The following is a 27,807-nucleotide window of genomic DNA, read 5'->3' on the forward strand; positions in this document are numbered from 1 at the left end:
ACAGAAGTGAGTGGGATGCAACCATTTGCGTAAAAGTGAGTAGGATGCACTCATTTGTGTAAAAATGAGTAAGTGAGTGGGATGCACCCATTTGTGTAAAAATGGGTAAGTGAGTGGGATGCACCCATTTGTGTAAAAATGGGTAAGTGAATGGGATGCATCCATTTGTGTAAAAATGTGTAAGTGAGTGGGATGCAACCATTTACGTAAAAAACTGAAGGTTTGGAGAGGGAAATACACACAGAGTATTTGTTACATACACAAGACTGGTAATACTAGTCATCTTTAAGTGGAAAGAGGAAGTGTGGGGAGCAGAGATGATGAGTACCTTTAATCTGTTTTGAATCTTGTGACGGCAGTTATTACCTATTCCTTTCTTCAGCCCTCAGTAAAGGTATTATATTCAGTGCATTAATAATTCCCTTATTTCGATTAGAAAAGGAAAAAAGGGGGCAGTTTCCTGGCAGTCCAGTGGTTAGGACTTCAAGCTTCCAAGGCAGGGGATCAGGGGAACTAAGATCCCATGAGTCATGCAGCACGGATGAAAAAAAAAGAAAGGAAGAAAAGGTTAATAGCAGGTTCAGCGCCACACTCGGCTTGAAGGCCTGGAAACAACCTGTGACTCACAGTAGCCTTTCCCGGTGTGTGACTTTTACTCAGAGACCTTTTTTTTTTTTCCTTTTTCATGAAAGGTAGCAGGTATTTGGAGAAGGAAATGGCAACCCACTCCAGTGTTCTTGCCTGGAGAATCCCAGGGATGGGGGAGCCTGGTGGGCTTCCGTCTATGGGGTCACACAGAGTCGGACACGACTTAAGTGACTTAGCAGCAGCAGCAGCAGTAGCAGTCAGCGTCTACAGCACTGATTTTGCTGCACTCTAATTCCTGGCTGTGAGTCTGTCCCATCCACATTGTATGGAGTTCTGGTCCTAGGTCTATCTCCCATTTGGCCAGTTCCCAGCACAGAGCCAGGCATGTGGAAGCCTTGATAATTACTGGTTGATGATAAAAGGAGATGTTTATTAATATACACTTTCTTTTCTACCCATCTCCTTCCCAAATTAGTAAAATGAGGTGAGAGACTAGATTTCAGGGTTGGATTTCTACCCAGAGACATGAAAAAAAAAGGGTAATTTACCACCTGGTTTCACTGGTACCAAACAAAACAGACAAGATGCCCCCTTTAACAATTCTTTCTCTTATTGACTTCCCAGGTGGCTCAGTGGTAAAGAATCTTCCTGCAGGCAGGAGCCCCGGGTTCAATTCCTGGGTTGGGAAGATCCCGTGGAAAAGGGAATGTCAACCCACTCCAGTACTCTTGCCAGGAAAATCCCAAGGACAGAGGAGCCTGGAGGGCTACAGTCCATGGGTTTGCAAAGAGTCAGACACCCGACTGATGAGAGCATGCTCACATTCATACCTCTTATTAGGATGGAAGGGTGACCTGGCTGGAATACTTCTCATGCTTTTTAGTGTTTAATGTTAAATGTTATTCAAATGCCTGTAGGGAATTTTAACTAACCGCATTTTTAGACTCACTGGAAATAGCGAAGGGGAAGCCCTCTTTTGTTGGACCGCAATGGGAAGGGCTGTGACCTGGCAGTTGCAGGGCCTGGCGACCCCCTAGGCCAGCACTGCACTGCCACCAAGCATGACCTGATGCAGGTACCTGGGCCACATGTGCTCTCAACCCTGACTCAGACACGCCTTAACAACCACGACCAAGTGTGACCAAGGGGCTCTCACTGAATCTTTCTCCCAGTTCTGCCCAAATCAGAGGCATCTTGTGGCCTGAGGGCCCAGGCTTACTTGAGGATGTCTTTTAGCAACAAGTTGGGTCTTCGCATCTTGTTCTGAGCTCTGGTGTACCATTGCAGGGAGGGCCGTGAGCAATCGCTTCTCAGCTTCACGCGGCTGTGGTCACTTGGCATTGCTGTGAAGAGAGGAGAGAGAGGAGAAGGGGAAGAGGCAAGTAAGTTTGGCAGATGATGCTTTTAAAGAACCTTTTTTCGCAGGGGTCGGGGTGGGAGGCACTTTGTATGGCTTGCAGAATCTTAGTTCCCTGACCAAGGATTGAACCTGGGGCCTCAGCAGTGAAAGCACAGAGTCCTAACCACTGGACCAGCAGGAATTCCCTAAGGAGCCTTGATGTTGTACAGCCGTACCATGTAATACCACTCAGCCAGAAAGAGGAGTGACAGATTGACAGACACAGTAACTGGACTAATCTCGAGCTGAGCCAATACTAAAAGGTTACGCATTATAGGATTTGATTTACATAATGTTCTTGAAATGACAAAATTACAGAAATGTAAACGGATTAGTAGTGGTCAGGAGTAAGGGAAGGAATGATGGAAGTGGCTATGGAAAGGCAACATGAGGGGTCCATGTGGGGATGGAAAAATTCTGTTTCTTGACTATACGCCTGTCAATATCCCAGCTTCAATAGTCTACAGTTTTGTTAACATTAGGGGGAAGGGCTTCCCAGGTGGCTCTCTGGTAAAGAATATGCCACCAATGCAGGGGATGCAGGAGACTTGGGTTTGATTCCTAGATTGGGAAGATCTCCAGGAGTAGCAAGTGGCAACACACTCCACTCCATTCTTGCTTGGGAAATCCCATGGACAGAGGAGCCTGGAGGGCTACTGTCCATAGGGTCAAAAAGAGTTGTACACAACTGAGCACACACAGACACACAGCACTGGGGGGAAAAGGAGTAATCTGTGTTATATCTTACAACTGCATGTGACTCTACAATTATCCCAACATCAGATCTAATTTTTTTTTTTTTGAGCCTTTACCTTTTAGAGATACATATGGAACTATTTACAGACTAAACAGGAGACATGAAAACCGCTTCAAAAAACAGGAAGGGGATAAGTGTGTGTGGGAACAGCTGAAACAAGATGAACCTTAAAACTGCTATTGAATCTAGGCAATGGGTACACAGGGCTCACTATACAATTCTCAATGATATTTGAAATTTTCTACCATAAAAATTTAAAAAGAAAGTGTACATAAAAAAGAAAAGGAATGTACACAGAGGAAGAGAGTTACACTAAGGAAAAAAGAAAAACATGGTAATTTTAAAAGAAGCTTTTCTTTAAAAAAAAAAAGTATGTTCTCAGGCACGCTGCCTACTTAATCTTTTGGATTAATCTTATTCTCAGATTCTCTGTTTTTAAGTAATATTCTAATGGGTATTGCAGTAGACATCAAAACATCTCCCCCCCAGATCAGTTTCCCCCCTCCTCTCAGTTGAGCAGAACTCTGGATTTTGAGCTGGGCACATGGTCTCCCAGAATAAAAACTACATTTCCCAGCCTCCCTCGGGGCTAAGTACAGTCTCCTGGCTAAGTTCTAGTCAGTGGGAAACAAGCACAAGTGACTTGTACAGCTTGAGGGTGCATCTCTTGGCGTACTCCCCTTTCTCCTCTTCCTGATGGCTGAAATACTGACAACTGATGAGCCACTCTGGACCACACAGCACATCACCCAAGAGATGGAGGAGCAACGAGAGAAGAGACCGGGGTCTCTGGGCCACCCTTATGGGCAGAGCCACCAATCCACCTCGGACCGCCTGTCTCTGGACTCTTGCATGACAGAAATAAACTTCTGTCTTATTTAAGCAACAGTTACTTAAATCTCAGCTAGTACAGGCACCACAGCATTATGGTACATTTATATATTAATTTGGAGAAGGCAAAGGCAACCCACTCCAGTACTCTTGCCTGAAAAATCCCATGGATGGAGGAGCCTGGTGGGCTGCAATCCATGGGGTCGCGAAGAGTCGGACACGACTGAGCGACTTCACTTTCACTTTTCACTTTCATGCATTGGAGAGGGAAATCCACCTTGGACCGCCTGTCTCTGGACTCTTGCATGACAGAAATAAACTTCTGTCTTATTTAAGCAACAGTTACTTAAATCTCAGCTAGTACAGGCCCCTACAGCATTATGGTACATTTATACATTAATTTAGGAAATCATGTCTTTACTGTACTTAGTCTTGCAGCAGGAGGAAGTAACACCTCATTGTTCACTTCATTTCCCCCATTAGTGCTGTGACATTTTCTTCGAAAAAAGCTTTTCTCAAACTGACATTCAAGTATTTGATGTTTTGCTACCATTAACACTCTCCCCAGTTCTAACCGTGCAGCACTAAAATGTAAGAATTTTTATAGACCTGCGTCACTCCATTTGAATATTAAAAACAAGCAAACAAACAAACATGCCAAGGGCTTCATGAGCAAACTTCTGCTGAAGAAACTACTGAATTCTTTTTAAAGGAGAAATGAGATCAACCGAGACCCTGAAAGGTTTTCAACCACCATAACTCTGTGGTTACCTGGACACACAGTCAGCCAAGCAGAGGGTCCCAAGGGGCTGCTTATGATCAAGACATTTATAAAGTGGAAGTTTCTATGATGCTTGTGTTTTTATGACCAGAATGACACTTTACGCCTGAGTGGACCTCCCGAGAGCAAAGCAGACGGTGCTATTAGAATCTGGATTCTGCCCTTGCCTACGGCTGGCACCCTGGATAGCGCTGTGGGCTCTGGCCTCTACTCTCCCCCGCCTCTCTCATTGTCTCTGCCACTGAGACTGAAACCTGCAAACTGCATTCCCAGGCTTTCCGTTGTGCCACCCGGCTTCCTGCTGAGTTGTGACTGTGGACCATCTAGGTGGAAGCCTGGAAGGCAAGGACAGGTGGCGGCAGCCTTTCTTTTCCCTGACTCCATCACACAGGAGCAGAGGTGATGGAGTTGCCCGCAGGCAACTCCAGCAGCAGCTGGGGCCCCCAGCACCCTAGGTTTCTGCCCAGCAGAGGGGACGGCACCTCCAGTTCTGTGTCAAGTACGAGCTTCGGCACAGGCTGACAGTAGCTCCCTGGCCGCTGCCCCCTGCCCTTGCCTTCCAGGCTTCCACCCCAATGGTTCAGGGCTTAGGTAACCTGCATCCTTTAGGCACTCTGGTTTCTGGCCACAGCTTTCCAATCCAGCCCCATCAGAGGCCTTTCTTAAATCCTGTCCACGCTCCTTCCTGGGGTCTCTGGACAGGCAGCATCTTCTGGAAACCCCTCCTGTGCTTGCCTTGTCAGTTTCTGGTCAGGCTCTCTCTCCCGAGCCCCTTCCTAAATGCCCAGCTTCCTTCATGGGTCTCTCCTCCCCATCATGACAGCCCAGCTGCTCCTTCACTCAGTCTGCAGACCACACTGGGTGCCTTGGAATCACACCTCCATTCCCACCGCTGCAGTCATCAACTCCCCCAAGCAAGGCACAGGACTCCAGGGTCCTGGTCCCCATTCTCTGCACCGTTTTCTCCTTGCAAAAGTGGAAGTGCTAGTCACTCAGTCATGTCCAACTCTGCAACCCCGTGGACTGCTGCCCACCAGGCTCTTCTGTCCATGGGATTCTCCAGGCAAGAATACTGGAGTGGGTTGCCATTCCCTTCTCCAGTGGATCTTCCCGAATCAGGGATAGAACCTGGATCTTCTACATTGCAGGCAGATTCTTTATTGTCTGAGCCACCAGGGAAGCTCCTTCATTCTTAACCCTCTCCTTCTCTGTGAAGGTCATTTTAAACACCATAATCACCCCTGGGCACTCCCCTATCTCTGTTTACCATTATGAACAGAAATTTCCCGTGTACATTTTAGGTCTCCTCCAACATCCTGGGTGTTCATTGGAGGGACTGATGCTAAAGCTGAAACTGCAATACTATGGCCACCTCATGTGACGAGTTGACTCACTGGAAAAGACTCTGATGCTGGGAAAGGTTGGGGGCGGGAGGAGAAGGGGACGACAGAGAATGAGATGGCTGGATGGCACCACCGACTCTACGGACATGAGTTTGGGTGAACTCCGGGAGTTGGTGATGGACAGGGAGGCCTGGCGTGCTGTGATTCATGGGGTCGCAGAGAGTCGGACACGACTGAGCGACTGAACTGAACTGAACTGAACTGAACCCTTTGGCCTGGATGACTGAGCTGTAGGGGTAGGACCTGGCACAGAGCAGGACCTTAAGAAACATCCCAGGGATATCCCTGGAGGTCCAGTGGTCAAGAATCTGCCTTCCATCAGAGGGGATTCGGGTTTGCTCCTTGGTTTGGGAAGTGATATCCCACATGACGTGGAGCAACTAGGCCCATGTGCCACAACTAGAGAACCTGCATGCTGAAACTTGAAAAGCCTGCATGCCACAACAAAGATCCAGCACAGCCAAAAAAGAAAGAAAGAAAGAAACATCCCACACGGAATGAACGTGTGTTATGCACCTATAGTCTGTCATCAAACAAGATAAACTCCCCACCACCAAAATGTACTTTCCCAATGATATTTAAGATTCAAACTAAAACTGAATGTGAACAGCAATTATAAGAGCAAAGAGTAAAATGTAAACTCTACTGAACTATCTAACATGCCTGCATGCATGCATCCAAGTCACTTCAGTAGTGTCCAACTCTTTGCGACCCCATGGACTGTAGCCCACCAGTCTCCTCTGTCCATGGGATTCTCTAGGCAAGAATACTGAAGTGCGTTGCCATTTCCTTCTCCAGGGGATCTTCCCAACCCAGGGATCGAACCTGTGTCATTTAGGTCTCCTGCATTGGCAAGCAGGTTCTTTACCACTAGCACCACCTGGGAAGCCCTTCTAACATGCCTCAGTTCAGTTCAGTTCAGTTCAGTCGCTCAGTCGTGTCCAACTCCTTGCGACCCCATGAATCACAGCACGCCAGGCCTCCCTGTCCATCACCAACTCCCGGAGTTCACTCAAACTCATGTCCATCGAGTCGGTGATGCCATCCAGCCATCTCATTCTCTGTCGTCCCCGTCTCCTCCCGCCCCCAATCCCTCCCAGCATCAGAGTCTTTTCCAGTGAGTCAACTCGTCGCATGAGGTAACCAAAGTATTGGAGTTTCAGCTTTAGCATCAGTCCTTCCAATGAACACCCAGGATTGATCTCCTTTAGGATGGACTGGTTGGAACTCCTTGCGGTTCAAGGGACTCTGAAGAGTCTTCTCCAGCACGTGAAATCTCACAACTGCTCACCACACCCGACTCTTGCTGAATCAAGGGATTCATATAAACATTTAGTTTGAGAAGCTCTCGCTTATTCAGTGCCTACATTTATTGACACAGGAAGATACTGTAAGAAAAAAAGCTGGTTTGTAAAATCATATATATATATATATATACATGAAATCATGTTCTGGGGTATATCCATTCAAACCAGGAGAATTTGATTTCCCATATGAAGTTTCACTTGGGCTGGAATATCTTCTTTCAACTTAGAAGGGACCATTTGGATTCTATGTCCCTCCACACAACAAAAGGAGGGCCAACCTGAGTTGTCTTCACAGACTTACAGCTGACATACAGCTAAGTGGCGCTAAGGTGCTCCTTTGGAGAACCCAGGGGTTTATAGTCATGCTCATCTCTATACCATCTGCACTGTGTCCACTCAGTCCCTTTGTCTTTAATGTTCTGTTTGGGACTTGTTCGTGATCCAGTGGGTTAATAATTCCACATGTCGTGAGACAACTAAGTTGTGTATGCCACAACTACTGAAGCCTGTGCACCCTAGAGTGTGTGCAACAAGAAAAGCCACTCCAATGAGAAGCTCATGAACCGCAAGGAGAGAGTAGCCTCTGTTCTCCGTAACTAGAGAAAAGCCTGGGTATGGCAACAAAGACATATAAATAAATTTCTAAAAATGTTCTCTTTGGTAGAGGATGGCATGCAATTGAAGTTTCCATTAGAACACTTATCATGAGACAAATTACTGATAATTTTTTATTTTGAATAGACATTTCTCTCTTTTCTTCCCCACTAGAATATAGATTCCAAGAGAGTAGGTTTCTTTGCTCACCACTGAGTTCACAGTGCCAAGGCTATGGTTTTTCCAGTGGTCATGTATGGATGTGAGAGTTGGACTATGAGGAAAGCTGAGTGCCAAAGAATTGATGCTTTTGAACTGTGGTGCTGGAGAAGACTCTTGAGAGTCCCTTGGACTGCAAGGAGTTCCAACCAGTCCATTCTAAAGGAGATCAGTCCTGGGTGTTCATTGGAAGGACTGATGCTAAAGCTGAAACTCCAATACTTTGGCCACCTCATGCGAAGAGTTGACTTATTGGAAAAGACCCTTATGCTAGGGGGGATTGGGAGCAGGAAGAGAAGGGGACGGCAGAGGATGAGATGGCTGGATGGCATCACCGACTCGATTCACATGAGTTTGGGTGAACTCTGGGAGTTGGTGATGGACAGGGAGGCCTGACATGCTGCGGTTCATGGGGTCGCAAAGAGTCGGACATGATTGAGCAACTGAACTGAACTGAGGATGGTAAAAGGCACATAATAGGCAACTAATACCTATTTACTGAAAAAATATTCCGTTTCTTACAAAGTTTCAGACATGATGGTGGTTTCAGGCATTCCTCCAAGGACGTGTGTTAGCAGGCCATCACCGTCTGCCCCGTGGCACTTTCCTGGTTCCCAACTTGTCCATCTCCTTCACCGGCAGCTCCTCCCACTCCTTCCAAGTGCTAAGATCCCAGGGCTGATGAATATCTCCCTCCTTTCATTCAGACTGCCAGGGTAAGAGCCTCCACTAATCCCTTCTATGCAGAAAAGACCTGGATTTCAAAATTACCTATTTCCATTCACATATAAAAATGTAACAGCTGCTTCTCAAATGTTTATATATCTGATGAGCAAATCACTCTTATTAAGGCCCCGATGAAGAAACATTAGGGCAAGGTCCAGGCTTTCAATCCACTTGTAGATCTGGCACTAACGGTTTCAAATTAAGAATTAACCATTCAAGATAAGAGTACAACATATGCTGCAAAGCAGTATATGAAAAATTTTTAGATAAACTATATAGGCAACTACTGGTGCAACAAAGAGTAGGGCACTAATATTTATTGGGGGGAATAATCCTACACAAGATATCACTAAATCCTAAGTCACTAAAACACCTACTTCATTGGACTGCTATCTGCATTTAACCTGATAAATTTAATCTGAAAGTCACACGTGGAGAAGTAGAGGGCTGAGAATTCCAACCGTCTTTATCCATTCCCTTCCACGTGGGGGTTGCTTAGGGAGGGTAGGTATTGGAATATGTGGGTAGACTTGTATGTGAAGGGGTTTTTGGGTTTTTGTTTATTTTTTTAACAATAAAGGCTGGCTTCCTGTGTGGCTCAGTGGTAAAGAATCTGCTTGGATTCAGGAGACACCAGTTTGACCCATGTGTTGGGAAGATCTCCTGGAGAAGCGCATGGCAACCCACTTCAGTACTCTTGCCTGGAGAATCCCACGGACAGAGGAACCTGGCAAGCTACAGCCCATGGGGTTGCAAGGAGTCAGACATGACTAGAGCAACTGAACATGAACACACACGCAAGATTATTAAAAACAAAAACTCAAAGCTGACAAACCAGTAAATAAAAATGACATGGGTCTGGGAAGATGAGCAGGTACAGCTTAGACATTAACATGGCAGTCAAAAGAGCATGCCCTTTTAGGTGGGAGGTGTCTGAGAAGGACGGTGCAGCAGGACAGAAGGAAGCCTCACCAGGCTGCCCGTGGACAGCGGGGCAGGATGCTGGGTGCTTGAGGGGAAGGGTAGCCTGAGGCACATCTGGGTGAGAAAGAAGACAGGATGAGGATAGACATGGATGGAGAAATCATGAAGACTTGCACTGAAAAGATGCAGGCTAAAGGAAACTGCAGTACTTTGGCCACCTCATGCGACGGAAAAGACTCTGATGCTGGGAAAGGTTGGGGGCGGGAGGAGAAGGGGACGACCGAGAATGAGATGGCTGGATGGCACCACCGACTCTATGGACATGAGTTTGGGTGAACTCCGGGAGTTGGTGATGGACAGGGAGGCCTGGCGTGCTGTGATTCATGCGGTTGCGGAGAGTTGGACACGACTGAGCGACTGAACTGAACTGAAGACTAATTTGGGTCCTGGTTACGGAAAGAAACAGGAATGGAAGTCAACTTTGGTAGTTTAGTGATGATGGCCACAGGACTGGAAAAGGTCAGTTTTCATTCCAATCCCAAAGAAAGGCAATGCCAAAGAATGCTCAAACTACTGCACAAGTGCACTCATCTCAAACGCTAGCAAAGTAATGCTCAAACTTCTTCAAGCCAGGCTTCAATAGTACGTGAACCATGAACTTTCAGATGTTCAAGCTGGATTTAAACAAGGGAGAGGAACCAGAGATCAAATTGCCAACATCCGCTGGATCATCAATAAAGCAAGAGAGTTCCAGAAAAACATCTATTTCTGCTTTATTGACTATGTCAAAGCCTTTAAATGTGTGGATCACAACAAACTGTGGAAAATTCTTAAAGAGATGGGACCACCTGACCTGACTCCTGAGAGATCGGTATGCAGGTCAAGAAGCAACAATGAGAACTGGACATGGAACAACAGACTGGTTCCAAATCGGGAAAGGAGTACGTCAAAGCTGTATATTGTCAGCCTACATATTTAACTTATATGCAGAGTACATCATGAGAAACGCTGGGCTGGAAGGAGCACAAGCTGGAATCAAGATTGCTGGGAGAAATATCAATAACCTCAGATATGCAGATGACACCACCCTTATGGCAGAAAGTGAAGAAGAAGTAAAGAGCCTCTTGATGAAAGTGAAAGAGGAGAGTGGAAAAAGTTGGCTTAAACCTCAACATTCAGAAAACGAAGATCATGGCATCCGGTCCCATCATTTCATGGCAGATAGATGGGGAAATGGTGGAAACGGTGAGAGACTTTATTTTGGGGGGTCTCCAAAATCACTGCAGATGGTGACTGCAGCCATGAAATTAAAAAACATTTGATCCTTAGAAGAAAAGTTATGACCAACCTAGACAGCATATTAAAAAGCAGAGACATTACTTTGCCAGCAAAGGTCCATCTAGTCAAAGCTATGGCTTTTCCAGTAGTCATGAATGGATGTGAGAGCTGGACTATAAAGAAAGCTGAGTGCCACAGAATTGATGTTTTTGAACTGTGGTGTTGAAGAAGACTCTTGAGAGTCCCTTGGACTGCAAGGAGGTCCAACCAGTCCATCCTGAAGGAAATCAGTCCTGAATATTCATTGGAAGGACTGATGCTGAAGCTGAAACTCCAACACTTTTGCCACCTGATGTGAAGAACTGACTCATTTGAAAAAACCCTGATGCTGGGAAAGATTGAAGGTGGGAGGAAGAGATGACAGAGGATAAGATGGCTGGATGGCATCACTGACTCAATGGACATGAGTTTGAGTGAACTCCGGGAGTTGGTGATGGACAGGGAGGCCTGGTGTGCTGCAGTCCATGGGGTCACAAAGAGTCAGACACGACTGAGCGACTGAACTGAACTGAACTGATGATGATATGAGGAACTTGAGATGATAAAAAACTAGACAAAGACACCCCGAGGCAGCTGGAAATGCCCTCCCGCCCCCGGGCTCCACAGAATACCCACCCTTCCAGCCAGCCTTTCTCAGCAGGTCTGAGAGTGACACCCTGAGCCAGTCAACAAGATGAAGTCAATTCACGTCTCTCCTGTGAACCCCAACTGGTGCAAGTCATACCCATCCACGGGAAAGCAGAGAATATGATTACTTGACCCGTGCTTGGGGTTTGTGTTTTAGATGAAGAGCTCTACTTGATAAAAGAGGACAGGAGGCAAGATAGAAAGCCTGTCCCAGAAGGAGACGGCTCTGAAGTGTGCAGAGATTAAACATCCCCTGGTGCCAAGGACAACAAACCCAGCTATAGCAGGAGCAGGGGCAGCTGCGTGAGGCGGGAGACCCACCCTGTGGGCAGAAGGAGCAAAGCAGAGGTCTGGGGAGTTTGGGGAGCAAGTGAGCTAGGTGCAGCTGAGAAAGTATGGCCTGGGTCGGGGCACAAGCAGGACTTAAGGGCAATACCGTGGGTTTGCTGGACATCCCAGGGCCGGCACCACATCTCGGCTGTGAGTGTTGACAGAGCACACAACTACCCGCTTCTCCACGATGTGCCCTCTGTCCCCAGGCAATGACTAACGGGGTATAAAAGGCCTGGGATCACTCTGAGCAAGCAGTTCGAGCTCCGTGGGGGACAGCAGAGACCATGATTCCTATTTCAGGCTCTGCTTCCAGGGAACCGTGACTCATACAGTAAAGAATCTGCCTGCAGCGCAGGGTACCAGGGTTTGATCCCTGGGTGGAGAAGATCCCCTGGAGGAAGACATGGCAACCCACTCCAGTATTCTTGCCTGGAGAATCCCCATGGACAGAGAAGCCTGGAGCCATGGGGTTGCAAAGAGTCAGACACAACTGAGCAACTAACAGTTTTACTTTCTAGAGAACCTGACCTAAGATACGCCATTATGTCTGCAGGGTCAATATATGGATGATGGCAGAAGGTCGTGGATGATCACAAGAAGAAACGTTGAAGATTTTATTCGGGTGTGGTGGTAGGGGGTCATGATATGTGCACGAGCATCACTGGGGAGGCAGCAGGGATATGAGAGAGGTGGCAAACCTGAGACAGGGCTGGCCTCGGCAGCAGACCTTGTGCCCTGGCCGCCACGCTGGTGGCTAGATGGTCAGGAAGGGCTTCCAGCTGCAGAAGAGATGGGCTTGAGCTGGTCAGACGTGGTAAGCAGGCAGGATGGAGAACTCAAGAGTCAGGGACGTCACAAGAAGGACATGTGAGTCCCCAGGGTCTGTGGGCCATCAGGCTGATAGACCCCATGCTTGGAGCCCTAGGGAGGGATCTGAGCTGGAGTTTCAGCCAAGGCTTTTGGCTAAAAGACTGTATCTATTTTCTTTTGTTTTTTAGCTGCACCTTGAGGCATATGGGATCTTAGTTCCCTGACTAGGGATTGAACCTGTGCCCCTGCAGTGGAAGCCCAGAATCCTAACCGCTGAAGCCCCAGGGAAGTCCCCAGGGGTGTCTTCTTCTCACAGAATGAGAAGTCCAGGGACAAACAGAAAAGAGCTGGCACAGGGGCTCTCAAAGCCATTGGTGTTCCCGGCTCCCACCAGTATCTGCTCCAAGCTCCAGGCTGGAGGGAGATAAGGGATGAACCGGAGAGGAAGGGGAGGCACCTCCATCAGGGGAGGAAAAACTTCCCTGGAAATCCCTGATAGGCAGCCAGTTCTGTCCCTTTGGCCAGAACTGCATCATGTGACCACTCCCAGCTGCCAGGAAGGTTTCACATGCTGCTCAGGCGGCTTCCTGCATGGAATGAGAATCCTGCCCATGAGGAGGGTGGAGACAAGGAATATTTCAGAGTTAGCAGTAGGGCCTTGATAAGGGCCCTACTTGATAAGGGCCATGATAAGGGCATGGAGCTGTTTGGATAAAGGGACAATTAAGGCTGCTGTAAAGAGATTAGATCCCCAAGAGGAAGAACAAAGGGCAGAGCCTTCCAGGGATTGGAGATAAGAGGAAAATGCTGCTGGAAATCAGACACCTTCAGTAAAATCTGTGACTCTGTGTGACAATTTCAAGCCCATCCATTCCATTCCATTCTGTGGCTCAGTCGTGTCCGACTCTATGCAACCCCGTGGACTGTAGCCTACCAGGCTTCTCCATCCATGGGATTCTCCAGGCAAGAATACCGGAGTGGGTTACTGTTTCCTTCTCCAATAACACTCTGGAAATTCAAGCATTTAAGAAAGGAGTACAACAGTTCCTAAACAAAATGCATTTTGAATCGCTTTAACCTAAAAAAGTAATACAAGTGTCCCCACTAAGCTGACTTAAAACTCAACGTTCAAAAAAACGAAGATCATGGCATCCAGTCCCATCACTTCATCACAAATAGATGGGGAAAAAATGGAAACAGTGACAGACTTTATTTTCTTGGGCTCCAAAATCATTTCAGATGGTGACTGCAGCCGTGAAATTAAGACCCCTGCTCCATGGAAGAAAAGCTATGACAAACCTAGAGAGCGTATTTAAAAGCAGGGACATCGCTTTGCTCTCAAAGTTCCGTATAGTCAAACCTATGGTTTTTGCAGTAGTCATGTATGGATGTGAGAGCTGGACCATAAAAAAGGCTGAGTGCTGAGGAATTGATGCTTTCGAATTGTGGTGTTGAAGACTCTGGAGTCCACTGGATAGCAAGGAGATCAACCCAGTCAATCTTAAAAGGAAATCAACCCTGAATATTCATTGTAAAGACTGCTGGTGAAGTTGAAGCTCCAATACTTTGGCCACCTGATGTGAAGAGTCGACTCACTGGAAAAGATCATGATGCTGAGAAAGATTGAAGGCAGGAGGAGAAGGGGACGACAGAGGATGAGATAGTTGGAGGGCATCACCGACTCAATGGATATGAGTCTGAGCAAGCTCTGGGAGATGGTGATGGATAGGGAAGCCTGGCGTGCTGCAGTCCATGGGGTCACAGAGTCGGATGTGACTGACTGAACGATGACAACCACCACTGTACACACAAAAAGGATGACGTCTAATTCCATCAATTCCTCCTCTGTGCTCTGCGGGGAGACCGAGATGAAATGAAGGACTGAGGGACTTCCCTGGTGGTCCGGTGGTTAAGACTCTGCTTTCCACTGCAGGGTGCACAGCCTCCATCTCCAACCTGAAAACTAAGAGCCCATATTCTGTGCTGCTGCTGCTGCTAAGTCGCATCAGTCGTGTCCGACTCTGTGCGACCCCATAGACTGCAGCCCACCAGGCTCCCCCGTCCCTGGGATTCTCCAGGCAAGAACACCGGAGTGGGTTGCCATTTCCTTCTCCAATGCAAGTGAAAAGTGAAGGTGAAGTCGCTCAGTCGTGTCCGACTCTTAGCGACCCCATGGACTGCAGCCCACCAGGCTCCTCCGTCCGTGGCAGTTTGGCCAAAAAAAAAAAAAAAAAAAACGAGAGAGAGAGAAATGAAGGATTGAGACCCCGCTTTGTAGAAACCCAAGGTCCAGGGAAATGACAAGCACGTGACTAAATGGTGTGGGGAAAGTGGTGGGAAGGAGGCCGTTCAGAGGTGTGGTGCCGGACACACGCACAGACACAGACATGGTGGGGTCTTACCCACGCCCACCCACCGGCACCGTCACAAAAGCCCCAGGGCTGGGATCCAGAAGCTGGGAAGCCGTAGGTGAGAACAAAGCTCTGAACTACACTTTATTATACCCTGACCCGACTGGGCGGGGAAGCTGTGGGAGGAGGGGTATGGTTAAGTTGGAAAAGCTCAAGAGCGCACCAGCCAGTGTCTTCCCTGGGGCTCATGGAGTCTTGATGACTTGTGCCTCTTGTCTGACCAAGCACAATGACATCTTCATACAAGCTAGGAGGATAATTCCAAACCAGTTTCAGCTGTGGGACTCTTTTTTTTTTTTTTTTAACAGGAATGCTCACTTTGAACCCTAACATATAACACAGATAAGAGACACTGAGTTGATCTTTTGCAGAGTTTCTCTGCCTCGGCAATGCTGACATTTAGGCTGGGTAATTCTTTGCTGTCGGCTTCCCTGGTGGCTCAGTCAGTAAAGAATCTGCCGGCAATGTAGGAGACACGGATTCGATCCTTGGATTGGGAAGATCCCCTTGAAAAGGAAAAGGCAACCCACTCCAGTATTCTTGCCTGGGAAATTATGGACAGAGGACAGAGAAGCCTGGTCAGACAGTCCATAGGGTCGCAAGAATCGGACACGACTTAACAACTAAACCATCAATTCTTTGCTGTAGGTGGCAGGAGGTTGTCTTGTGCACTGTGGGCTGTTTCATAGCATCCCTGGCCTCTACCCACTAGAAGCTGCTATCATCTTCTAGCAGGACCAGAGGTCCTCCCCTCTCTCCCAGCTGTGACAATCAAAAATGTTTCCATTGTCTGCTGACTACCCATTGGGATAAAGTCTCTCTATATATTAAAACCTCAACACTGCTGTATTTGTTGTTGTTGTTTGTACTTATTTCCTTTTTGGCTGCACTGGGTCTTCATTGCTGCACTCAGGCTTTATCTAGTTGTGGTGAGTGGGGTCTACTCTTCATTGCCGTGCTCGAGCTTTTCATTGCAGTGGCGTCTCTCGTTGTGGAGCACAGGCTCTAGGCACAAGGGCTTCAGTAGTTTCAACATGAGGACTCAGGAGTTGCAGCCCACAAACTCTAGAGCATGGGCCCAGTAGTTGTGGAGTATGGGCTTAGATGCTGCACGTGAATGTGAGATCTTCCCGGACCAGGGATTGAAACTGTGTCCACTGTAATGGCAGGCAGATTCCTATCCACTGTACCACCAGGGAAGTCCCAACACTGCTGTATTTTTGAAGTATTTCAGGTAATGAAGCAATGCAAAAACTGAAGATCAGAATCTAATCGTTTTCTAGATTTGGTTTGGGTTGCATAATCTCAAGAAATTTTAACTCATCAAGGTATGGGGTGCTGGTCTCACCTGTCTCACAGGACAGGAACCAACTGGCAGGCACAGATAGGCCTGAGTTCAGATACCAGCCTGCAGAAGTGGGGTTCACTGGTGTGCGTGGGTAGGTGGGGAGAAGGACCGCTTTCACTCCTGGATCCACGCAACTTAATCATCTCATTGCACTCCCACCAGCAAAGGTGGGAAACCTCTGTTCTAAGGGACTTTCCTATTTCTGTTGGGTAGGCAGTGGTTCAGTTCTATTTTAGGAATGTGAAACTTCATTCATGAGGTCAAAATCACAACAAACCTGCTGGTGAGAGCATGGATGCTGAGATCACGCTCAATCATCATCCCATATCTTCTAGTCTTCGTTCAATTTAAATGTTCAGTGCCTCCACCCAACTCGGCCCGCGATCCTCCAACCTGACCAGTGCAGGAGAACCACTCGTTGCTATAACACACACAGATTCCCAGACCTCATCCCCAGACCTTCCTGCCTGGCAGGACCAGGTGAGGATACCAAATGTGCTTTATAAGCAAGATCCCTCCAAGGTATGAGGGTGGGTGCGGCTGTTTGGAAAACTGCTCACCAGCAAGTTTGCACAGCTGTGAATAACAATAGAGTTTAGCCTAAAGAATTTCCGATCTGCCTGCAAACTATGTAAAAATTATGAGGACCTGTCTTCTAATAGAAAATAAAAGTGTTGCTCTGTGAATAAGTAATCTGTGTGCGTGTGTGCTCATTCGCTTCCGTCATGTCCAACTCTTTGCAATCCACGGGATTCTCCAGTCAAGAATACTCAAGTGGGTTGCCATGCCATCCTCCAGGGGATCTTCCTGACCCAAGGATCAAACCTGAGTCTCTTATGTCTCCTGCATTGGCAGGTGGGTTCTTTATCACTAGCGCCACCTGGGAAGCCCGAATATGTAGTCTACACTCTAATTTTGACCACCTACCAAGATGCAAACACTTGCAAGACGACTGAGGTATGCTTTGTAATCTACTTCTAATTAACTGGTATACTTCAATGTTGAGAATACATGATGACTATCATTCAATTGCCTGCTTTTTATAGGTTTAAAAGCATTAAAGGAAGTTAAGTCTGAGCCCTTGGATGACATAAACATTTTCCAAAATGAGAATATGCCTGGAAACTTCAGATGTTGTTCCTTCAAGGTTTCACTGAAGTGACAAAGATGTTAAGACAGCAACTCTTGCAGGGACAAATCCATGGCTCTCCTGCACCATCTTTATCCTGGTTTTTATTCAAAAGTTGCCTCCTTGATCACCCTCTGTAGCATTGCATTCCCACCCTAAGCCCAAGATTCACTTTTCTACTTCACACACTCATCACAACTCGTCCATATTTGCCCACTTTCTGCTTTCCCCACTAAACATAAGATTCCTAGAGAAGGGACTGTCGATGTTGTTCATTGCTGTAACCTCAGATTCTAAAACAGTGCCTAGCATGTAAAAGGCACTTAAATACTCATTGAATTAATGAATACTTCATACACTTATCAGGATTCATCCGTATTTGCCTACTTTCTGCTTTCCCCACTAAAGCATAAGATTCCTAGAGAAGGGACTGTCAATGTTGTTCACTGCAGTCATCTCAAATCCTAAAACAGTGCCTAGCGTGTAAAAGGCCCTTAAATATTTGTTGAACCAATGAGCCAATGAATACATGAATGCGCTGATCAGCGGCCTGCAGCCAGATCCACACAGAAAAACTAACCCAAACTCAGCAAGATCCTAACAAGAGGCAGACATGGAGACGAGATCCTTTCATGAGTCCAGATATCACGTTCATTGGCTGGTTGTGCAGCGTCCAGAGCACATGGAGAACACTGATGGGAGTTGTTTTCCCATCAAGAATCTCTGCGTGTGCATGGTGAGGAGGGGGGGATAAACATAATCCAGTGACTGTCCCACCCAGCAACACGGAAATAAAAGAGCAACTGGAACACCATATACAGGTGAACTCTAAAAGAGCAGGATTCACAGAAACAGCAAGTAGAGTCGATGTCACCGGGGGCTGGGGAGTGGGAGCAATGTGGAAGTGTCAGCCCCCAGTTGTAAGTTCTGGGGATCTGTTGCACAGCATGATGGTTATAGTTAATAACAGTGTATTGCACACTTGAAAGTTGCTAAGAGACTACATTAAATGCTCTAACCACACATACACACAAAAGATGATAATTATGTGATGTAATGGAGGTTTAAGCTAAGGCTATGGTGGTAATTATTTTGCAGCAAATAAGTGTATCAAGTCAACATGTTGTACACCTTCGATTTACACATGTTACATGTCAATTATATCCCAATAAAGCTGAGGGGGAAAAACAACTTAAGAAAAAAAAAAAGCAACCAGTTCTGTTTTTCAAGAAAAAAGAGAGAAAATACTTGATTGTTTGGCTGTTGTCTGTTACATGGTGGCCAAGTCACTTCTCTGAAGATGTCTGCTAGTATGTTCAAAGCAGGTTGGGTGATAATGTGAAGTTACACTCTGCCTAGGAAGTCTCCTTGGCAGGATAGCTGTATGTCTAGTCTCAACCAGGCAAATGCGTGGATTGGAGCTGGCTGACCAGATACCCAGGGGACAACAGCAGGCATGATGTCCCACTGCTTCAGGGACAGCAGTGGTGATGACAGCAACAGGAAGTTAGGGAAAGAACTTCCTGTCAGGTGAAGCCACACTGAGTGGTCTCCAACCCATTTTCTACAAAACCAGTTCTGAAGAGAGCTCAGTGTCACTGGAAATGATTTCAGTAGTGATCCTGGAAAGGACAGCCACCGAGAGCCCTGGCCTCTGATGCTACACTGGCTGCAATACCATGACCCGGAGGTTTTTGGGATTTTAAACTTTATTTTTGGACATAACCTCAAACACACAGAGAGACTGAAAAAAGACTGCAAAGAATTCGCCTCGCTCAGACAACCTCCTTGTTACCATTCTACCACATTTCCTTGGTGATTCTATTTTATGATATCCATACTACTTTTTAACCACTTAAAAGTAAGCTGAGGACACAACGACATTCAACCCTAAATATTTTAGTATTTCCTAAAAAGGACACTCCCAGACACAGCGAAGTATGATGATAAAAATCAGGAAATTATTATTGTTTTAACACTATTCTCTACTCTAAAGACATCAGACAAATCTCTTTAGCAGTCCCGATAATGGCCTCAGAGCAAAAACAGGAACACACGTCCAAAACCGCATGTGACATTCAGCTGTCATATCTTTTTAGTTTCCTTTAATCAGAAACAGTTCCTTTATCTTTCATGACCTTGGCATTTTTTAAAAGTACAACCTAGTTGTTTTGAAGAGTGTCCCTCAGTGGAGATCTGTCCACTTCTTCATGATTAGATTCAAGGTACGTGTTTCAGGCAGGAATTTCCCAGAAGTGGTGCTGGTCTGTCCTGGTGTGTTTTCTCAGGAGACCCCTGACATTGCTTTGTCCCGATACCGTTGATGTTAAATCAGTTGGTCAAAGTTGTGTAAGGCAAGTTTATCCACTATCAAGTACCTATTACTCTGCTAGTTTCTCTTATGGTGAGTCATGCCTTCTAGACACGGCCCTTCATTTACAAAGTGCGTAGTGGCTACACCCAAGTTCAGAGGTCTGACAGCTAGTCATCCTCATTCAGAGGCCTGGCTCTCCAGGGACACTGCTAAAGGGTCAGTTCCGTGATCCACTATTGGTGGACTGGTCCACTATTGGTGCGTGTGTGCTAAGTCGCTTCAGCTGTGTCTGACTCTGTGCAACGCTATGGACTGTAGTCCACCAGGCTCCTCTGTTCATGGGGATTCTCCAAGCAAGAATACTGGAGTGGGTTGTGAATAACCTGGCTGTGCCTTACTATAAGGCAATGCAAACTCGGGATGTTGCTTTTAAATATAGTTTAAATATAGTTCCTATCAGTTCAGTTCAGTTCAGTCGCTCAGTCGTGTCCAACTCTTTGCGACCCCATGAATGACAGCACGCCAGGCCTCCCTGTCTATCACCAACTCCCGGAGTTCACTCAATCTCATGTCCATCAAGTCGGTGATGCCATCCAGGCATCTCATTCTCTGTCGTCCCCTTCTCCTCCTGCCCCCAATCCCTCCCAGCATCAGAGTCTTTTCCAGTGAGTCAACTTATAGTGGACCTATATTTAAAAACAAAGCCCTAACTCTCCATTAAGCTGAAGCTCTAATACTTTGACCACCTGATGCAAAGAACTGACCCACTGGAATAGATGCTGGGCAAGATTGAAGGCAGGAGAAGGGGACGACAGAGGGTGAGATGGTTGGATGGCATCACCGACTCAATGGACATAAGTTTGAGTGAGCTCCAGGAGTTGGTGATGGACGGGGAAGCCTGGTGTGCTTCAGTCCATGGGGTCGCAAAGAGTGGGACATGACTGAGTGACTGAACTGAACTCTCCATTGCCTTATAGTAAGGCACAGCCAGGTTTAGGACCTCTAATTTGGCTTATTCAAAAACGTTTTTTTTTAAACTCTGTTATCACAAAGTTAAAAACCTCAGAAAGAACACGTTGAAATCACACACTGGTTGTTACACTACAACACAGTGCTGTCCACCCCTAACACTATGCTCTATATTGCATCTGCCTTCCCTCTTGGAATATGTATATTTTATCAGGATTGGGATCATATTACTTATACTAGACATCTTCAGGCTGGGTTCCACTAGAGATTAAGCCCTACAGAAAAGGATTTATATGTCTATTTTCTTTTTTTTAACTTTTAATTTTATATTGGAGTATAGCCGATTAACAACGTTTCGACAGTTTCAGGTAAACAGCAAAGGGACTCAGTCACACATACACATGTATTCATTCTCCCTTAAACTCCTCTCCCATTCAGGCTGCCACACAACACTGAGCAGAGTTCTCCAGGCTATACAATAGGATTGAGTGTCTATTTTAATTTTCTCAAGGATGGTCTATAACTCGAATCACTCCAGAAGCCTGGGAGAGAAGTTAATTCATAATATATTGGGTTTGGCCAAAAAGTTGGTTTGGGCTTTTCTGTAAGATATTATGGGAAATCCCAAATGAACTTTTTGGTCAACCCAATATTATGGTGGCCTTAGAGCATTTGGGCTTAATCCTTTGTAGAGACCCAGCTGGGGAGGGCTGGTCTGTACTGTTGTATAATTTGCTTTGTTCACCTAATGACCCTTTAAACAGATATGTAATAAGCATATATCAGGCACTGGGAATATAAAGAAAACTAAGACATTTTGAAACGAAAAATCCAGCCAGGGAAAACAAAAATACCTAAATACTCAAAATGCCAAAAAGCGGAGGCGTGGCAGTACGCCTGGGGTGCCCCAGGCAATGGAACACTAGTGCCATCAGATGAAATCAGGGAAGCCTCCTTGAGGAGACGAAGTGTAAATGGGTCCTTTAAGGATAGACTGGACCTCAGAGACACAAAGGAGAGACAGAGTATGTATTCCGGATGGGAGGACAGGCATGCCAAGATGCCCAGGGATGGCATCTCTGGCCAGGTCACAGGGGATCCGGGGAAAAGTGGGAGAAGAGGTAGCAAAGAAGGAATCATTAGACTTCCATGGTGGTCCAGGGGCTAAGACTCTGTGCTCCCAATGCAGGAGGCCCAGGTTCAATCCCTGGTCAGGGAACTAGATCCCACGTGCTGCAACTAAGAGCTTGCATGCCAATTCAAGATCTTTCGCGCTGCAACTGAGACCTGGCACCGTCAAATAAATGAATAAACAACAAAAATTTTAGAAAAGAAGGAATGAGAGCCTCCAAATTGGCCCCAGAGGAGGAGGTGACCCTAAGTGGTCCTTAAGCAGGAGGGCAGAGGGCTCACACAGGGATGTTAAGAGGCCACAGGAGGGATGGTCAAGGGGCTCTGATGACCACCACAGCCAGGGCTGATGGAGCAGGGGAGACGGGGAGGGACAGAGAGATGGGGGCCAACAAGAGTGGTGAAGGAAGAGGCCACAGAACTTGGTGACTGAGCTGGCAGCGGCTGTTCTTTTAGCACCCAGCCTGCAGAGATCCAGCCTGCATAACAAATTCAGGCTGCTAATAGAAAAAAAAAAAAGCAAAGCATGCAAGAAGGCCCCAGCAGCTGCCACCGTTCCACCAGGCACTGAGACAATTTCACGGCCAAGGTGGGGGTAACAAAGGGGGATAAGAGAAGGCCAGAAGGGATAAGGCAGGACACTGAGGTAAACTGAGGTAACTGCCCGGAGAACTGCCCAGGTCCCTCCAAGCTCTAACAAAACATCTTATGTAATATCTCTCAGGCGGTGGGCCCCCATGTGACAGCATTTTAGACATGCAGAAGATGCTACAGCAGAACACATCTGTGGCACCCTCCTGAATGCCACAAATAAAGCAAAATCTAAAAGCTACCTTTTCAGTGAAAGATCTCCCTCTTCATCTAAAGGGAATACAAGTAGTCAGGCTGCATAAGTAATACTTAAAAGGAAAAAGTGAAAGTCAGTAGAATGAACAGTTAACAACAGCAACTCTGGGACTCAATACGAACAAGCTCCAACATGGGGACCTTTCCCTAAACTGGAGTATAAGCGAGTGAGTGTGCAAATTCTAAAATAACCAAGATCCCACCTAATCAAAAGAAAGGGTCAGGGTATAGGTTCTTATGTTTTGAGATTATGAAGAGACGTCACAAAATAGGACCTTAGCAATATTCCTCAGGGAGCAGATAGCTACTAAGTGGGGAAGGGAAGGTGGAGGATTCGGTAGGCAGTTTATGTAGTAATCTGGTATAGTGGTCCCTTGATATCTACAGGAAATTGGTTCCAGGACCACCACTACTTCTTAGATACCAAAATCCACGGATGCTCAAGTCTTTTATATTAAATGATGCAGTATTTGCATATAATCTATGTTCATCTTCTTGTATGCATTTTAAATCAGCCCTAGGTTACTTATAATACCTAATGCAACATAAATGCTATGTACATAGCTGCTGGCATGCAGCAAACTCAAGTTTTGTTTTCTGGAACTTTCAGGAAATGTTCCTTTTTGAATATTTTTGATCTGCAGTTGGTCAACATGGAGGGCTGACTATATTCAATAACACTTTTTGTCCTTAGGAACAGAAGAACCAAAATAGTCATATAAAATGACAAATCAGAAAGTGATAATGACCCCAGAAAAGGAACTGGAGGAACACTGACTGGGAACAACCTGAAGGTTGACAGGCCCTGGCCGTTGAGAGCCTGAAAGAGAGGGAACAACCACAGGAGACAAAAGAAAGTTTTGTTTGAGTTGTTTTAAGCTCGGAACAAGTTAAGCGTGTTTGAATTCCTAAAACCGACAACAAGTATTCAGGTCTGTTCTGTGAGAGGCATCACTAAAACATACAATTTCCTTTTATGCCTAAATCACACATCCTTTTTACTCTCTGCTCCAAAAATTTGGAAAACCAGCTCTTGGGCAGCATCCCAAACAGGCATACTGTCATTCATGTAACCTCCTTTTTAATCAGGCAGGGAATATGTGCCTGGGGGTACAGCAAGAAGTAACACAGATATAGCCTCTTCTTCAAAAAACTCTCATCTCATTTTTAAAATTAGACAAGTAAATCCATCACCAATGTCAATATTTTCCTCATTTTTCTTGTTAACTTATTCTACATTAGATATGAGGGCAGTGTTAGGAGATATTTATTGTGTGTTTGGGAGGGAGTTTAGAAAAGCCTCCTCCCACTTCTGGAAGGAATGATGGATAGGACTTGGTGGGGATTGGGGAAGCAGGTGCCCCTGAGCAGGGACAGTTGGCACTGAAGTGAGTGTTTGAAGGTCCAGCCCTGAAGGGAACAACATACCGAGAGGCTGCAAAAGGAAGCAGACCATGCCACTGTGGGTTGGAATTTTATCCTAAGATAAAAGAAGCAACTGTGGGAGGGGGATTTAAACTGGAACTGGATTTTGGAGAGACCTCTCTTGAGGCAGCACTGGAGATGGGGAAGTCCTATTGGGAGGCAGGACCAGTGAGGAAGTTGCCATGGAGACCCGGCAGAGTGAGGATACTGTACCTGGAAACGCAGGAACTTGGACGGGGGACCACCTCAGATCCTCCTCTCAGGAATTTCGATGAGAGCTCTTCTGCTGGGTGGAGTGTGAATGCGCTGAGTGCTACAAAGGCAGAGATGCATTTGTCTCATCCACCAGCTCCAGGTCAGTTTGCCTGAGTCTGAATCCCTGCTCTGTCCCCTATAGTTTCTTGACCTCCCTGAGCCTCAATGTCCTCATTTGTAAAATGAGGATAATAATGGTACCAAACTCATATGGGTTCTGTGAACATTAAAAACATATATATATATGTATATCTATATATACGTAACATATATGTGCCTGGGGGCATAGCAAGCAGCAACACGTGACCTATAAATATACATATACATATATAACACGTATATAACATGGCCTATTCAGTTCAGTTCAGTTCAATCACTCAGTTGTGTCTGACTCTTTGCGACCCCATGAATCACAGCACGCTCGGCCTCCCTGTCCATCACCAACTCCCGCAGTTCACTCAAACTCATGTCCATAGAGTCGGTGATGCCATCCAGCCATCTCATTCTCTGTCGTCCCCTTCTCCTCCTGCCCCCAATCCTTCCCAGCATCAGAGTCTGAGTCAACTCGTTGCATGAGGTGGTCAAAGTATTGGAGTTTCAGCTTCAGCATCAGCCCTTCCAATGAACACCCAGGATTGATCTCCTCCAGAATGGACTGGTTGGATCTCCTTGCAGTACAAGGGACTCTCAAGAGTCTTCTCCAGCACCACAGTTCAAAAGCATCAGTTCTTCGGCGATCAGCCTTCTTCACAGTCCAACTCTCACATCCATACATGACCACTGGAAAAACCATAGCCTTGACTGGACGGACCTTGGTTGGCAAAGTAATGTCTCTGCTTTTTAATATACGATCTAGGTTGGTCATAACTTTCCTTCCAAGGAGTAAGCGTCTTTTGATTTCATGGCTGCAATCAGCATCCGCAGTGATTCTGGAGCCCAAAAAAATAAAGTCTGACACTGTTTCCACTGTTTTTCCATCTATTTCCCATGAAGTGATGGGACCAGATGTCATGATCTTTGTTTTCTGAATACTGAGCTTCAAACCAACCTCTTCACTCTCCTCTTTCACTTTCATCAAGAGGCTTTTGAATTCTTCTTCACTTTCTGCCATAAGGGTGGTGTCATCTGCATAGCTGAGGTTATTGATATTTCTCCCAGCAATCTTGATTCCAGCTTGTGCTTCTTCCAGCCCAGCGTTCCTCATGATGTACTCTGCATATAAGTTAAATAAGCAAGGTGACAATATACAGCCTTGACATACTCCTTTTCCTATTTGGAACCAGTCTGTTGTTCCATGTACAGTTCTAACTGTTGCTTCCTGACCTGTATACAGGTTTCTCAAGAGGCAGGTCAGGTGGTCTGGTATTTCCATCTCTTTCAGAATGTTCCACAGTTTATTGTGATCCACACAGTCAAAGGCTTTGGCATAGTCAATGAAGCAGAAATAGATGTTTTTCTGAAACTCTCTTGCTTTCTCCATGATCCAGCGGATGTTGGCAATTCGATCTCTGATGCCTCTGCCTTTTCTAAAACCTGCTTGAACATCTGGGAGTTCACGGTTCACATATTGCTGAAGCCTGGCTTGGAGAATTTTGAGCATGACTTTACTAGCGTGTGAGATGAGTGCAATTGTGCGGTAGTTTGAGCATTCTTCGGCATTGTCTTTCTTTGGGACTGGAATGAAGACTGACCTTTTCCAGTCCTGTGGCCACTCTGAGTTTCACTGAAATCATAATCACAGGAAACTAGTTGATCTGATCACATGGACCACAGCCGAATGTGGTCCACTGGAGAAGGGAATGGCAAACCACTTCAGTATACTTGCCTTGAGAACCCCATGAACAGTATCAAAGGGCAAAATGATAGGATCCTGAATGAGGAATTCCCCAGGTCGGTAGGTGCCCAGTATGCTACTGGAGATCAGTGGAGAAATAACTCCAGAAAGAATGAAGGGATGGAGCCAAAGCAAAACCAATACCCAGTTGTGGATGTGACTGGTGATAGAAGAAAGGTCCGATGCTGTAAAGAGCAATATTGCATAGGAACCTGGAATGTTAGGTCCATGAATCAAGGCAAATTGGAAGTGGTCAAACAGGAGATGGCAAGAGTGAACGTCGACATTCTAGAAATCAGTGAACTAAAATGGACTGGAATGGGTGAATTTAACTCAGATGACCATTATATTTACTATTGTGGGCAGGAATCCCTTAGAAGAAATGGAGTAGCCATCATGGTCAACAAAGAGTCCGAAATGCAGTACTTGGATGCAATCTTAAAACCATAGAATGATTTCTGTTCATTTAAAAGGCAAACCATTCAATATTACAGTAATCCAGGCCTATTCCCCAACCAGTAACGCTGAAGAAGCCGAAGTTGAACGGTTCTATGAAGACCTACAAGACCTTTTAGAACTAACACCCAAAAAAGATGTCCTTTTCATTATAGGGGACTGGAATGCAAAAGTAGGAAGTCAGGAAACACCTGGAGTAACAGGCAAATTTGGCCTTGGAGCACGGAATGAAGCATGGCAAAGGCTAATACAGTTTTGCCAAGAGAACGCACTGGTCATAGCAAACACCCTCTTTCAACAACACAAGGACGACTCTACACATGGACATCAACAGATGGTCAACACCGAAATCAGACTGATTATTTTCTTTGCAGCCAAAGATGGAGAAGCTGTATACAGTTACAAAAACAAGACCAGGAGCTGACTGTGGCTCAGATCATGAACTCCTTATTGCCAAATTCAGACTGAAAGTGAAGAAAGTAGGGAAAACCACTAGTCCATTCAGACATGACCTAAATCAAATCCCTTATGATTATACAGTGGAAGTGAGAAATAGATTTAAGGGACTAGATCTGATAGATAGAGTGCCTGATGAACTCTGGATGGAGGTTCGTGACATTGTACAGGAGACAGGGACCAAGACCATCCCCATGGAAAAGAAATGCAAAAAAGCAAAATGGCTGTCTGAGGAGGCCTTACAAATAGCTGTGAAAAGAAGAGAAGCGAAAAGCAAAGGAGAAAAGGAAAGATATGAGCATCTGAATGCAGAGTTCCAAAGAATAGCAAGGAGAGATAAGAAAGCCTTCCTCAGTGATCAATGCAAAGAAACAGAGGAAAACAACAGAATAGGAAAAACAAGAGATCTCTTCAAGAAAATTAGAGATTCCAAGGGAACATTTCATGCAAAGATGGGCTCGATAAAGGACAGAAATGGTATGGACCTAACAGAAGCAGAAGATATTAAGAAGAGGTAGCAAAAATACACAGAAGAACTGTACAAAAAGATCTTCACGACCAAGATAATCACGATTACGTGATCACTGACCTAGAGC

At 46.0% G+C, this 27,807-nt stretch overlaps 1 protein-coding gene across 5 annotated transcripts in view; it reads right to left on the reverse strand.

The window, feature by feature from the left end:
• ST3GAL5 (ST3 beta-galactoside alpha-2,3-sialyltransferase 5) overlaps nucleotides 1–27,807 on the reverse strand; it is a 63,491-nt gene that overhangs the window by 29,169 nt on the left and 6,515 nt on the right. For 4 of the 5 annotated variants that reach the window (XM_055399394.2, XM_055399391.2, XM_055399393.2 and 1 more), the window contains exon 2: nucleotides 1,808–1,931. In XM_055399394.2, coding sequence (XP_055255369.1) covers nucleotides 1,808–1,931 — 124 coding nt within the window. Of the gene's footprint in view, nucleotides 1–1,807; nucleotides 1,932–24,423; nucleotides 24,524–27,807 lie in introns of all 5 variants that reach the window. The other variant, XM_055399392.2, reaches the window with a different exon arrangement.

The sequence above is a fragment of the Moschus berezovskii genome, chromosome 11 (assembly GCF_049115385.1).
Source record: "Moschus berezovskii isolate FMDL1 chromosome 11, NW_MosBer_1.0, whole genome shotgun sequence".
In the NCBI taxonomy this organism is placed as follows: domain Eukaryota; kingdom Metazoa; phylum Chordata; class Mammalia; order Artiodactyla; family Moschidae; genus Moschus; species Moschus berezovskii.